General features: G+C 59.7%; 3 protein-coding genes across 6 annotated transcripts in view; 1 reads left to right on the forward strand and 2 right to left on the reverse strand.

Moving 5' to 3' along the window:
• The window catches only part of STX1B (syntaxin 1B), a 15,303-nt gene extending 13,836 nt beyond the window's left edge, over positions 1 to 1,467 (forward strand). The window contains exons 8-10 of the mRNA XM_017872660.1: positions 260 to 397; positions 504 to 614; positions 843 to 1,467. Of these exons, the coding sequence (XP_017728149.1) occupies positions 260 to 397; positions 504 to 614; positions 843 to 923 (330 nt within the window). The 3' untranslated portion in view covers positions 924 to 1,467. The remainder of the gene's footprint in view (positions 1 to 259; positions 398 to 503; positions 615 to 842) is intronic.
• Positions 1,468 to 4,587: 3,120 nt separating this feature from the next.
• On the reverse strand, positions 4,588 to 8,599 carry HSD3B7 (hydroxy-delta-5-steroid dehydrogenase, 3 beta- and steroid delta-isomerase 7). 4 transcript variants are annotated; one of them, XM_017872763.1, is made up of 7 exons: positions 8,483 to 8,599; positions 7,952 to 8,123; positions 7,572 to 7,727; positions 7,245 to 7,353; positions 7,072 to 7,171; positions 6,774 to 6,936; positions 4,588 to 5,984 (listed from the first exon to the last, which is right to left on the reverse strand). In XM_017872763.1, the coding sequence occupies exons 2-7, from the start codon at positions 8,115 to 8,117 to the stop codon at positions 5,569 to 5,571; spliced, it is 1,110 nt and encodes a 369-aa protein (XP_017728252.1). In that variant the 5' UTR covers positions 8,118 to 8,123; positions 8,483 to 8,599; the 3' UTR covers positions 4,588 to 5,568. The 4 variants fall into 4 exon arrangements, with proteins under 4 accessions (XP_017728252.1, XP_017728327.1, XP_017728390.1 ...); XM_017872838.1 differs by having other exon boundaries at positions 7,952 to 8,292; positions 8,483 to 8,574; XM_017872901.1 differs by having other exon boundaries at positions 7,952 to 8,214; positions 8,483 to 8,573.
• A 522-nt stretch (positions 8,600 to 9,121) lies between these two features.
• SETD1A (SET domain containing 1A, histone lysine methyltransferase) overlaps positions 9,122 to 13,739 on the reverse strand; it is a 29,325-nt gene continuing 24,707 nt past the window's right edge. The window contains 6 exon segments of the mRNA XM_017867421.1: positions 9,122 to 9,934; positions 10,013 to 10,150; positions 12,538 to 12,657; positions 12,869 to 12,979; positions 13,067 to 13,239; positions 13,544 to 13,735. Of these exon segments, the coding sequence (XP_017722910.1) occupies positions 9,761 to 9,934; positions 10,013 to 10,150; positions 12,538 to 12,657; positions 12,869 to 12,979; positions 13,067 to 13,239; positions 13,544 to 13,735 (908 nt within the window). The 3' untranslated portion in view covers positions 9,122 to 9,760.

Genomic DNA, 13,739 nt, shown 5'->3' on the forward strand with positions numbered 1-13,739 from the left:
CCACATCGCCCGGCTAGTTTTTTTGTATTTTTTTAGTAGAGACGGGGTTTCACCGTGTTAGCCAGGATGGTCTCGATCTCCTGACCTCGTGATCCACCCGTCTCGGCCTCCCAAAGTGCTGGGATTACAGGCTTGAGCCACCGCGCCCGGCCAGGTTTCAGCTAGTAAATGACATCGGATTTGGCCCTGGCCACTCCGCTGCGGTGGGGGCTCTCTTGGGGGTGAAGGGGCATCGTAGCTCTCTCCCTCGTCGCCCTAGATCAAAATGGACTCACAGATGACGAAGCAGGCGCTGAATGAGATCGAGACAAGGCACAATGAGATCATCAAGCTGGAGACCAGCATCCGTGAGCTGCACGACATGTTTGTGGACATGGCCATGCTTGTAGAGAGCCAGGTACCGGCTCTGCCACCCATGCCACCCTGGGAACCTCCCTGGGCCCGAGGTCCCCTCTTCCAGCCTAGTCCCCATCCCTCCCTGTGCATGTCTCCTCTGTCTGCAGGGAGAGATGATTGACCGCATTGAGTACAACGTGGAACATTCTGTAGACTACGTGGAGCGAGCTGTGTCTGACACCAAGAAAGCAGTGAAATATCAGAGCAAGGCCCGGAGGGTGAGCGGGGCAGGCGGCTTGGGGGTAGGCGGGGGAGCCCAAGGCTGAGCCCGGGCTGAGGTGAGTGTTGGCAGCGGGTGGGAAGCCTTATCTCTGGCTCTGACCTCTTCCTGTTTCTGTTTTCTCTCCCCTCTTCTCCCTGCCACCCTCTGCCCCGTCTGTCCCTGCATCTGTCCACGTGTCGGTCTCTCTCACTGTCTCCCTGTCTCGCTCCTCTTTCTGCTGCAGAAGAAAATCATGATCATCATTTGCTGTGTGGTGCTGGGGGTGGTCTTGGCGTCATCCATTGGGGGGACGCTGGGCTTGTAGGCCCCCCACCCTACTCTCTCCCAGACCCCTCCCCCACCACATCGGGAGCAATACCCCCACCACCCCTTTCAATCCATCCCCTGCTCCAGGCTCACCCCCAAAACAGACCCAGGCAGCCCCACCCCTCCTCCATCCCCACGGCAGACCCTGGTGTCCCTGGACCTTACCCAGCCATGGACCCCCCTGCCCCCGCACGTAGATCGCAGCAGGCGTGATTACACATGCACACCAACATGCATGCCGCCGGCACATGCTCAAGACGTGTGGACACCCCAGCGTGTGTGTGCGTGTGATGTGTGTGATGCACCAGAGCATCCCCCTGCCCCCACCTCGGGTGTGTGTGCGTGGTCTGAGCTTCCCCCTTCACCGGGGCTTTTGTGTAGACTGCAGCCGAGTGTAACACAGCTGCCCACCACGCCCCTCTCTGTCCTCTGTGAACGGTGTGTGTGTGTGTGAGACCACAGATCTGTGGACACACTATTTGTGTACGTGGAATTTTGTGTTTGAGTGTTTGAACCTAATGCAACAGCAACAAAGCCACTGATACCCAAGCCCTTTGTGTCTGCTACAAACCAGGCAGGTGGTGTGTGTGTACTCACACTCACATTCTCAGAGGATCCAGGGAGGCCCAGGTACATGCAGGCCATGGCAGACACCCCATGTCTTCATTACCCCAGGGGCTGCGGCATGTCCCGGAAGGGTGTGTGTGTGTGTCCAGGATGTGCCTGAAGTGTTGATAGGTCTTCTCAGATAGAGCCCTCCACACTGTGTACTGGCCACCTGCTTTGGGAGGGCACAGAAATGTGTATCCCTTGCTACCTAGAATGCAACTGTGTGTGTGTGGCATGCATGTGCGTGCATGTGTGTGTGTTAGGGGCTCCCTACATGGTGTGTTTTTTATTTTGTTTTCTGTTTTTTTTTTTTTTTGAGATGGAGTCTTGCTCTGTAGCCCAGGCTGGAGTGCAGTGGCGCGATCTCAGCTCACTGCAACCTGTGCCTCCCTTACTCAAGCGATTCTCATGTCTCAGCCTCCCAAGTAGCTGGGATTACAGGGACCTGCCATCACACCCGGCTAATTTTTGTATTTTAGTAGAGATGAGGTTTTGACATGTTGGCCAGGTTGATCTCGAACTCCTGACCTCAGGTGATCCTCCCGCCTTGGCCTCCCTAAGTGCTGGCATTACAGGCCTAAGCCACCACGCCTGGTCTACATGTTGTGTTTCTGCCCTGCATATTACACACACAGACACACATGTGCATATCCACACACTTCTAAGGATGTGGCCCCATCTGGGTTTGTCTCTCCAGTTGTCCTTGCCCCGCCCCTCTCCCCAGAGGCGCTGCCCAGTGCCGGTGTGGCCACACACATGGCTACATCATTGTGCAGCCAGAGCTTCCTGCCTGCCTGGCCTCAGGGCTCTGCACGCTCACACCCAGATCCTCATCTTCCTCCATGTCTCTGCCCAGTATAGCCCCAAGCCCCTGGAAGCTGGTACCCCTCAGTGTGCTCACACATGGCAAGGCTGAGGTGGCCTCAGGCAGGGGCCACACCAGGCACAAACCATGCATGCTGGCATGGGTGCAGGGATCACACGAATGCCTCCTGGAAGGAAAGGGCTACTTGTAGGAATGTTACTGATGAGGCAAAATGCCAAGGACTTCCCTGCACAGATCAAAGATCAGGACACGACCCCTTCCTCACACACCCGCCTTGGACCTGGGAGAGGACTGTGTCCCCCCCACTGCCCCGTCGGATGCTCTGGGCTCTGCCTCAGGGAACTCGGGTTTGGGGAACTGTTTATTTCAGACGTACTGGAGTGGCCAGTGTGGCAGTGGCCACTCAGGGTGGGCTGGGTCCCGAGACCCATCCCTGACACTTCTGCTGAACCCTCAGGCTGCTCCCCACACCAGGGTGCGGCTGAGGGGTACACAGGCCTGGGTTTCTGGTGCGAGGAAGGGGCTAGCACCTCCCCTGTTGTGTTGCCAGCACAGGCACAGTTTGTGGGTTTGGTGGCAGGTAGGTGGTGCGTGGGAGAAAGGACAGTCTTAGAGGCCCCCGCTCTGGTCCAGGAGCATGAAAGGTGAACACACAAGTACACAAATGTGCTATGCCCTGGCATGGGGCTTATGTGTGCACAGGCGAGGGACTCTGTGTGTATGTGTGGACCCCGGGGTCCCAGGTCATGTGAAGTGTACTTGTGTGTACATTTGTGTGTGTATACATTGTGTGTGTGTACATTGTGTGTGTGTGCATTGTGTGTGTGTGTACATTGTGTGTGCGTATGCATTGTGTGTGCATGTGCATTGTGTGTGCGTGTGGCCATATAGATGTGACCTCCCAGAACACAGTACTCCTCCGCCTCTACCCCAGCTCAGACAGCCGAGCTCTCCCCTGTCCTGTGTGCGTGTCAGTATGGCCATGTGCGTAACCCCAGGTGGGCTGTCCTGAGCTGGGGGCCTGCCTGTCCCTTCCCAGAACCACCCTCTGCAGGACAGGAAGTCTGCCCCAAGTCTGGCCACAGCCTTCCTGTTCCCATCTCGGGCTGCCTGGGAGATGCCAGAGCAGACCCCAGCCCCCAGTCCCCTCTTCTGCCTGGCTGGACAGGACCCCCATTCAGCCCAGGTGTTTCTGGAAGTCCCACGGCCTTGGGGCCACAGGAGAAGGGTTGCAGCATGGCTGGGGCACCGCTCCCACCGCCTGGAGTGGCATTGCGCCCACAGCTGCCCCTCTCTGGGCCTCAGGTGGACCGGGGATCTCCAAGGGTCTGCTATACCCTGACCTTCTACGCGTTCCCCGCATCCTATGATGTGTCTGCTTGTCGGCTGCTGTCTGTGCGTCCTGGTGTGTTGTCTGGGGGCTGGTGTCTTTTGCATGTTCTCGGACAAATGTGTGCCGGCTGCCCAGGCGCCTACAACCATCGAGCCCACGTGTGCCCCACGTGTGCCCTGTGGGTGGTCCCGGGCCTGGCCAGGGCTCAGTGCTCCTCCTCCCCCTCCTCCCTGTTCCCGTCCTTCATGAAGCACACTGCGTGTCCATCCCATGTGCCCGTGGGTCGCACGCTCTTGCCACGCCCTGAGCGTGTACATATGACGTGTTCTATGCATTCACCCTGCCCCCCAGCCTGCCCCGCAGAGGACAAGATGGGTGGCCCCCGGCTCCCTTTCCCCTAACCACCCCTGCCCGCTGTGCAGCCGTGTGCGTTGGCGTGTGTTTCTGTGTTGCTGGCGTGTCACGTGATGTAGCTGTGTTTGCTGACATGAATCCCTGCCCCCTTCTCTGTTTCTCCGTTGGTTTCTAGAGCTCTCTCCCTCCCCTCCCCAGAGGGGACAGGACTCCTGGGGCCTGGCTGGGGCCCAGAGCCAGGCCGCCCTCTCCTGTTAGCCCTCAGAGTCCCATTTCTCTCTATTGGTGACCAACTTGCAAATGGATAAAACACAGGAAAATCCTGCCCCCGCCCCCCCTTCCGCCCTGCATGTCCTGTCCCCAGAGCCCCCCACCCCACCCCGGGCCAGGTCGGGCCCTGTGGGACGGGAGAAATAGCAACCAATCCAACAGCGGGCGTGCTGTGTGCTCACTTCCTTCTGTCCCCACGTGGGATGGGCGCCGTGGGGAGACGGACACGGGGTGCGGGAGGTGGGAGGGAGAGCTAGACAGACAGACGGACACAGTTGTGGATGAGGCTTTTAATCTGGGCTCAGCCAGGTACAGCATCTGGGACATCCCCAGGCCTGGGGCTGGCAGCGTGTGGGGAAGGAACTTGGGTAGGGAGGTGGGAAGTGAAAGCGCAGGGAGGCCGCAGCCCTCCGGAGGGGAATTCTAAAACAGACGGTTGAAGGTGAGGCCTTTGAAAAACAATGGGAACATCACCTCCCAAAGAGGGACTGAGGTGGCTGGAGGAACCAGATCCGCCTCTGCACTCTGCGCTAAGGCCTGAAGGTCACGCGTGGATGTCAGGACAGTAGTGTGAGCCTGTGGAGCCTCTGCTCGCTTCCTGCTCAGAAAGCCAGAAGAGAGCCCAGGCAGGTCGCCAGGGCACCGGACCCTCACCAAGCGGCCATCAGGACTGGGGTGAGAGGACAGAGGAAGGACACTCTGTCCCCAAACCCTGCCCTTATATCCTGACAGCCCTAGGACTTGGAGGCGTCAGGATAAAACACAGACTCAAGGCTCCTGGATTGATAATGTGGAGGGCTTGGGCCGGGCACGGTGGCTCACACCTGTAGTTCCAGCGCTTTGGGAGGCCCAGGTGGAAAGATCACTTGAGCCTAGGAGTTCAAGACCAGCCTGGACAATATAGTGAGACCCTGTCTCTACCAAAAAAAAAAGCCAGGTGTGGTGGTGTGCACCTGTGGTCCCAGCTATTCAGGAGGCTGAGGCAGGAGGATCACTTGAACCCAGGAGGTTGAGGGTGCAGTGAGTAATGATCACGCCACTGCACTCCAGTCTGGGTGGCAGCGCAAGAGCCTGTCTCAAAAAAAAAATGTGGAGGGCTCTAGGACAGCCATTCTGGCCCCAGAACCCTACCTCCTGCTCTGGAATGCAGCCGTCCCTTCCCGTCCCTTCCCGTCCCTTCCCGTCCAGGGTGTGAGGGCTCAGGACCTGGGTGGATGTGCCATGATGGGCCTCCAGGCCCCAGCCCCGCCATCACTGGGCTGAACTCCCAGCGGCCTGTACCCAGAGAATGGTGCGGGTTCGGCTATCCTCCCACGAGAACAGGGGCTCATAGCCAAAATGGCGCTGAGCCTTGTCGGTGCTGACAGTGAAGGTGGTGCTGGCCACAGCCAGCGTGTAGGGGTTCAGCAGGGGCACGTAGAGCACCAGCGGCCGCAGCAGCCACTGCAGCAGGGCATTGAGGGCAGCGAGGAACACCAGCACCCAGTAGGGCAGCAGTGGGCGGGCACCCACCAGCTGCAGTCCACAGGGGCCCAGGAATTCCATGTTGAAGTCCTCGTAGCTCTTGTAGGGCGATCCGTCGTAGCAGAAGTACACTTGGCCGCCCATCAGGGCTGCCCGCCGCTCCAGTTCCCGGGCTGCCAGCACATGCATCCAGGCCACATTGCCTGCCGGTGGCAGAAGAGAGGCAGACACACCCCTGAGCGCCCTTGTGACACCACATCAAGGCTGCTTTCCTGGGCCACCCCCTCTTTGGGTCCAGATAGTTGCCACCCACATCCCCACAGCAGCCTGGGAAAGGCTGCCTTTTCCCTCGCCCTGGTAGTCATTTGCTCTCCTAGGCCCGCCTGCATCTGCAAAGAACCTGGCGAGAGGATGGAGAAGCCAGGACTTGTGGGGTGGGCCCTGAGGGGTTTGGGGACTGCAGGATGGAGTGGCAGGTGACATTATTCCCTGTGTAGATGCTACTCCCTTTATTAGTTTTAGAGATAGGGTCTTTCTCTGTTGCCCAGGCTGGAGTCCAGTTGGTGTGGTCATAGCTCACTGCAGCCTCCAACTCTTGGGCTCAGGCTGTCCTCCCGCCTCAGCCTCCCAAAGTGCTGGGATTATAGGTGTGAGCCACTGAACCCAGCCCTTTTAGTGCTGTGTAGACACTGTCCCTCTCCTCTCCTCTCCTCTCCTGGGGAATGGCTGCTCTCACAGCTGCAATCTTTGTAGCCTATGATACACTTTTTAATGTCCCAACTTGGCATGGATCCTGTATTCTCTGCAGGCTGTGTAGACACATAATCACAGGCTTTCCCCACATAATCACAGTCTACCTTGGCCCATGTATAGACCACATTTTTCTAGTCAGAGTCCACACTTCTCTCCCAGGGTCATGTGGGTTCCGGCCCCTTCTAGAGCAAGTCCTCCTGTCATATTCTCAGCCTCCCCCTGCCTAGCCCAGTCCTCACCCACGTAGACCCGGCCATGCTCCACAGAGGCCGGGATGGCCCGGAAGAGCCAACCTCCCAGGCGCAGACCCTGGCGGTAGAAGTCCCTCATGATCTGGTGGCCTTCACCGTAGATGCCCGTGGGACGAAGGGCACACGTCACCAGGGGCAGCCCCCCATGGACCTGGTGGCAAAGGCAGGCACGGCTGAGACCTGAGACCTGACAGCTCGCTCTCAGCCCCAGCCTCCTTGGGCTGGCGGGGTAAGGGGGTGTACAGGGCAGGAGCCCCATCTCTGCGCCTCCTATTTCTGGGCTCACCTCCCTTCCATTGGCCTCTAGGACTAGCCGCTCAGCCAGGGCCTTGCTGCAGGGATAGGGGTGCCTGTGCACTGCTTCGTACAGGGTGTCTTCGTTGCCCCTGGCAGGAGGAGAAGGAAGACTCAATGCTGAGGGAAATGGGCTCCTAGAGGACAGGAGGGGCTGCCACTCACCTGTAGAAGGGGTGACCTTTGGTGTTAGGCCCCACGACTTCCATGCTGCTGGTGTAGACCAGGAACTGTGTTCCAGTCTGCACACAAGCTTCGATCACGTTCCGGGTGCCTGGCAGAGGAGGGGGTGTACCCAGGCTGCAGCTTCCTCCCTCTCTGCATCTTCCTCCTCCCCATCCCAGGTCCAGGAAAAACCACAACAGGTCAGGGGAGGTGGGGGCAGGGCTGTCAACAGGACAGCTTGTCCCAGGGGAGTCACAGCAGGTCAAGGCCAAAGACAGAGTAGGGAACAAACAAGCAAGATGGCCAGGAGTATCCAGGGCTCCTCACCCTGCACGTTGACCTCATGGATGGTCTCAGGACTGGCCCTGCCAAACACGTCTACCAGCCCAGCCGTGTGGATGACCACATGGGCTCCGGCCACAGCTGCTGCCACCTCATGGGCCTCGGTCACGTCCCCCTGGATGGCAGTCACCCTCACAGGCCCTGGCCGGGGTTGGAGGACACAGGCCATGTCAGAGCTGGGGCCAGAGGCCAGAAACTGGGTTCATCTTCCACCCTGGAGTCACGTTCCCAATGTGACTCACTCGTCCCATCCATGTGGACAGAAACCAGCATCATCTGTTCCACTGCAGGGGTGGGGATCCCAGCTTTGGAAGGGATGGGGAAGCATCCACACCCTCTCCGCCACAAGCTCCCCCAACACGAACCTGTCTTCAGCTCCTCCAGCCAGGGACCCAGGTGTCGGTCAAAGACCCGCAGCTCCCCGAGTCGGGGCTCCCGCTGCAGCAGCATTCGCACCACGTGCTCTCCCAGAAAGCCGCAGCCCCCTGTGACCAGGTACACCAGCTTCTGGGCCTGTGCAGAGTCGGCCATGCCCAGCTGGGGAAGAGACCTTGGCTCACCCAGGGACTGGCTGCCACCTGCCGCAACCACCTGTTACTGCTGGAGGTGCCCTGGAGCACTGACGAGGCTGGCGTTTGGGGGGAGGGCAGAGCTGATCCTGGGAGCTGCAGCAACCAGGCCACCAGCCATCTGCCCCTGCTGATGGCTGAGTTATGGAGAGAGGGACGGGCTTGGGGTACAGGAAGGGGTCAGGGTTTGGGGAGAGAGGTCTAAGGGCAGTAAAAGGGTGGGGAGGCCAGGAGTTGAGAGAGGTGGAGGGAAGGTTATAGGAAGGCGGGAAGGGCCGGATGGAGGGAAAGGCCACCTGGGTGGGCACTGGCAGCGCCTCTGCCTACCTGCAGCCGCTGTCCCAGGGTGCCCAGACTGGCCTGGAGGGGCCCTCTTCTTTCGTCCAGGGCTGGCCAACCCACACACCGTCCCCTTCCGCTGGCTCCTCCTTCTCCCTCCTGCCCCATTCCAGGAACAGAGACCCGCCCAGCCACAACCCCCAGCACTCTTGCCCTAAGGCGCCCCCTGGCGGCCGCTCGGTGCTCCACTGGCACCCGGGTCCAGCAGAGAACTTGGGGGGATGAAGCTGGAACTTGCTGAGTGGGCTAAGGGGTCCGGGGCTGTTGGTGGAGCCAGCGGGTGACCTCATCCCACAGTGTGACCTCAGGCCTTCCCTCCTGCTGGGCTTCCCAGGAGGCCAGAGGCCCAGCTGCAGCTGTGGTTCTGGGAAGGGGAGGCCTGACCTTGGCACCTGACCCTGGCGGGCACTGGTGGGAGATTCCTGGTGTGGGTGCGGCTGCGGCTGCCGCAGCCTGTCTAGGGGTCCAAACCAGTCTCGGGGCCTCTGCAGGTCTGGGTTGTTGCCTGAAGGCCCCTTTACCAGCCCCACACTTCAGGTACTCACTTTTCCCTCTCTTCATCTTGCCCAATCCTCCGTGCCCTCCACCCCAACCCCTCGCTCCTGCCCAAATACACCGACCAAGCACTTTTGTACAATAAAGTTTAATCACAATTATAAAAATGTGGCGTCAGGTTTGCGCTATTAACATATGTACAGTCCAGCCCGGCAGAAGGGGCCCACCCCGCCATCCTGGCCTGGCTGAGCCGGGGCGTGACACCAGGGTGGGAGGGCGACCCTCAGGGTCTGGCAGGAACAGATGAGGCAGGGTTCCAGGCACGGAGTCCCCAGGACTGGGGGTGCAGAGCCCCCCCAGGGGGAGAACATGGCCACTGCCCCAGAGACCCCTAAACTGGGGAGGGGTACACGCAGGGCATAAGGGGAAGTCCCCATTAACACAAAGCGAGAGGACTGTGCAGCCCCCAGGACAGAATCTGTACAGGCCGGCACCCCAGGTTTCCACAGGAAACAGCTGCTGGCTGCTACAAAACATTTACAGCTTCTTCTCCGCAAAGAAAAACAATCAGGGGGTGGTGGGCAGGGGCAACAGGAGAGGCAGAAGCTGCCTCCAGGGACTGAGGCTCCCTCACTGGGCTTGGGGCCCCGAACCCCACGCTTGGAGATGGGGGCATGTGGGCCCTGCTGAGCCCACTAAGGCTGGGGGGTGTTGGGAGCTCAGGGCACCAGGGGGAATAAATAGGGGTGTGGGCACCCGTCCTGCCCCACCTCAGTTTAGGGAGCCCCGGCAGCTCTCCGTGCCGCACAGACACGGGATCTTGTTGTCTTCCAGTGGGAACTTGTAGTCATAGGTGATTTCCTCGTCCACGCCGATAGGCTGCTTGGAGTAGATCACAATCTTCTTCTGGGACTCGATGGTGATGACCTTGGCATAGCAATTGGGCTGCGGAGGGAAGGGCATGTGAGCCGTGGCCACCCCCACCAACCCCCGAACTCCTGCCCCGGCCAGCCCCTGACGCACCGTGCAGCAGTGGTTGATGAACCTGGCCAGGTTGCCACACTTGGTGGCATCAATGATGGTGTCATGGTCCACCCGGAACAGGTAACTGCTGCCAATGCCCTCTTGCACATAGCGCTTCTCCCGCATGTCGGCCACCATCTGCCAGGGTGAGATGCGATGGTTAGGGAAGAGCCCCCAACTTCCTGTCCCTGAGCACACCTGCCAGCCAGCACCCCAGGTCCATGCCCACCAGGCCTGGAGCTGCAGCTCTGCCTCCGGCTCCCGCTAACCCGGCACTGACTCTCCTGACTGCTTCCAGGAGCCCTCCCTCTTTGGGGCAGCATACTAAGCCTCTGGTGGCCATTCTAAGTCACCCGCAGGGGACTCCAGGGAAATCTGCATCAGGAAGCAGAGCCACTGGCTCCTTCCAGAATCTGCCTGATCACAGTGGGGTCCCCGGACTGCTGGGGCAAGTCTGGGGCTGGGGCAGCTCCTGAAATGACAGTGGCCATGTCACCAATGGCACCCTGCTCATCTCTCCTCCCTGGACCTCTCTCCAAAACAGGCACCTGCTGGCTGCCACCAGCCAATGCAAATAGCAGGCCGCCCATGTTAGGCCCCGCACCCCTGTGAGGAGCAACCCTTACTTCCCAGAAGACAGTGAGGAGCCTCTGCGTGCCCTCCTCGGGTGACCTCACTCCCTTCCAGAGCCTCAGCCGCCAGCTATGTGGTGGGGACTCCTCCCAAACTTCCATTTCCAGCCAAAAGCCACCTCGGTGGAGCTGCTGGGCGTCGTCCCCTAGATGTCCCTGGGGCATTGCAACCCCACATGTCCAGACTGGAGCTCATCTTGACCACATATCTGTTCTTCCTCCTCACTCCCAGCTCACTGGCCATCCCACCATACTCCCAGCGGCTAACAGCAGCACCGAGGGCCTCCTATCCCCCTCACCCTCTCACTGCTGAGCTCAGCCAACCACCTTGCACCTTCTCTGTCACCTCTGCTGCCACTGCTTGGGTCGGGCCACCCTTGCCTTTGCCTGGACACTGGTGTCAGCCTAGACAGGGAGCTCACTAGCCACGGGGCCCTCTCCTGCGGAAGGCTCCGGGACTTTCCTCCTCTCTTGCCACAGGCCCAAGTGGATTCACAGGCTCCCAAGCCCGTGCAGTCTGGGCTCCCTGTCCCCTCCACCCTCCAGCTGCATGTCGCTGCCACTGGCCCGGTTTCTTTTTTTTTCTTGAGACGGAGTTTTGCTTTGTCACCCCGGCTGGAGTACAATGGCAAGATCTTGGCTCCCTGCAACCTGTCTCCCATATCCAAGCAATTCTCCTGCCTCAGGCTTCCTAGTAGCTGGGATTACAGGCGCCCACCACCACGCCCAGCTAATTTTTGTATTTTTAGTAGAGATGGGGTTTTACCATGTTGGCCAGGCTGGTCTCACACTCCTGACCTCAGGCGATCCACCTGCCTCGGCCTCCCAAAGTGTTGGGATTACAGGCGTGAGCCATCGACCCTGGCCATGGCCCTGGTTTCTAATAAGCCAAGCTGACCTCCATACTCTCACAAGACAACCCTGCTTCCAGGCCTGTGCACGTGGTGTCCCGCAACCAAGCACACACACAATGCCACTCGCCTGGACCTGCGAGCTCCTTTCAGCTTTGCTCATGCACCATGGTCTCTAGGAGGTCTTAGGCCCCCCAGGTGTGTGTTCCCATGGCACAACTCCCCAGATCCTGTGAATACCAAATGCCATCCTTTTGGCTTTTGTTTTTTCTAGAGACAAGGTCTCGCCCTGTTGCCCAGGCTAGAGTGCAGTGGTGCAGTCTTGGCTCACGGCAGCCTCCACCTTGTGGTCTCAAGTGATCCTCACACCTCAGCTTCCTGGGTAGCTGGGACCACAAACATGCACCGCCACGCCTGGCTAGCTTTTGTATTTTTTGCAGAAACGGGGTCTGGCAATATTGCTCAGGCTGGGACACCATCCTTTTGTGTGGATACTTGTTCAGTGCCTGAGCCTCCTGCTTCCCAGGCTCTTTGAAAGGGAGCAGCGCTTGGACGGACACGATGGCTCACACCTGTAATCCCAGCACTTTGAAAGGCCGAGGCAGGCAGATCACTAGGTCAGGAAATCAAGACCATCCTGGTCAACATGGTGAAATCCCGTTTCTACTAAAAATACAAAAATTAGCTGCACATGGTACACGCCTGTAGTCCCAGCTACTCAGCAGGCTGAGGCAGGAGAATTGCTTGAACCCAGGAGGCAGAGGTTGCAGTGAGCCAAGATCGCGCCACTGCACTCCAGCCTGGCAACAGAGAGACTATGTCTCAAAAAAAAAAAAAAAAAGGGAGCAGTGCCATCAGCCGTGCCTCCTGCTGGACCACTGACACCTGCTGGTGACCACACTGGAGGGAGGCTGGTCTCACTGGCTAGGTACCGGGGCTAGGGGGTGTGCGAGGCTTTAACCAGGACAAACGGCATGTGTGTGAGCCCCCAAGCTGTCTTGTTGCATCAGAAGCTGGGGCGGGGCTGGGAGTGCAATCTCACCTGACGGATGTTCTGACCCACATATTCAATGACCATCTCGTCAGCAGCAATGGGTTCCATGGCAAACAGACCCCACTCGTGGATCCGGCTCCGGCCAAATCGGAGCTTCTTCTTCCGGAACTGGGGGTCAGAAGGGAGACTCAACTGCCAGACGCCTGCCACACCCCAGACCCTCGCTCTTCCCACAGACTTCCTGGGCAGAGAGCATTCTGGCCGCTTACCCCCCATCTCCACCTGAGGGAGCCACAGGAGCCTGCTGGGTGGTCCCCTGGCCTCTGCCCCTTCCTGCCCCACTCTACCCCACCCAGGCCCTCCCGCAGCCGGGTCTCACCTTGAGCTGGTTGAGTTTCAGCAGGTCACTGTCCATGATGGCGGAGGTACCGATGGCGCTCAGCAGCCGCCTTTGCTCGGACCGGCGCTCGGATAGCACGCGGTTCGTCCCCTGTGAGATGCAGGGCAGGGAGGTGAGCAGAGCAGAGAAGTGAGTGGCGGGAGGAGCACACGGCGGCGGGGTCGGGGTCGGGCCCACCTGAGTGTCCACGCCCTCCAGCTGCCGGGCTGAGACTGGGCACACATCCAGGTACTTGTCCTTCTCCTTCTTGCTGATGGGGTAGTAGCCTTCGCTACGGGCCGAGCCTGTCTGGTGCTCCCGGGGCCCATCCTGGGGCCGCCGCTTGCGTTTTGGGGTGGTCAGGTTGGTGAGTGCGGGGAGTTAAGGAAGAGAACGGCTCCTCTCTGGCCACCCGCGTCCCAGCCAAAGGAGAGGGCGGGGCCCACGCCGCTGAACATACTCAGGTGAGGGAGAGGGGAGGAAGCCCCAGCCCCATGGTTCCTGCCAGAAATGCTTTGGAAGGCAGAAGAGGCACCAGGCGGAGAAAAACATGGCTTGGAGCCAGAGGGGAGGCAGAGTCGGGGACAGATGCAGGTGCCAGGAGGGGTCGGAGGAGGACCCAAGCCCACGCGTCCCGGGGAAGGCCGCCGGCCCCAGCGCCCACGCTCAGGATATTTGTGTGATGAACCCAGTGGGTGTCGTTGAGCCAGTCGGCCCCGCTCGTCTGCTGCAGCAGCCGCTCATACGTGAGCCGCAGGTAACTCATGTCCTCTGAGTCCAGGCCTGAGTTCCAAATGTCGTACAGGATGGTCATCTGTTCAAACTCACTGCGCGGCTCATAGGCGCGGGGCGGCCGTGGCGGGGTGGGGGC

The sequence above is a fragment of the Rhinopithecus bieti genome, unplaced genomic scaffold (assembly GCF_001698545.2).
Source record: "Rhinopithecus bieti isolate Rb0 unplaced genomic scaffold, ASM169854v2 scaffold_63, whole genome shotgun sequence".
NCBI classification, from domain to species: domain Eukaryota; kingdom Metazoa; phylum Chordata; class Mammalia; order Primates; family Cercopithecidae; genus Rhinopithecus; species Rhinopithecus bieti.

Coding starts and splice junctions, on each gene's coding strand:
- HSD3B7 (XM_017872763.1), bottom strand. CDS start 8,117: ATGGCCGACTCTGCACAGGCCCAGAAGCTGGTGTACCTGGTCACAGGG. Junction 7,172..7,244: donor AAAGGTCACCCCTTCTACAG/GTGAGTGGCAGC, acceptor TCCTCCTGCCAG/GGGCAACGAAGACACCCTGT. Junction 6,937..7,071: donor TAGAGGCCAATGGAAGGGAG/GTGAGCCCAGAA, acceptor CTTTGCCACCAG/GTCCATGGGGGGCTGCCCCT.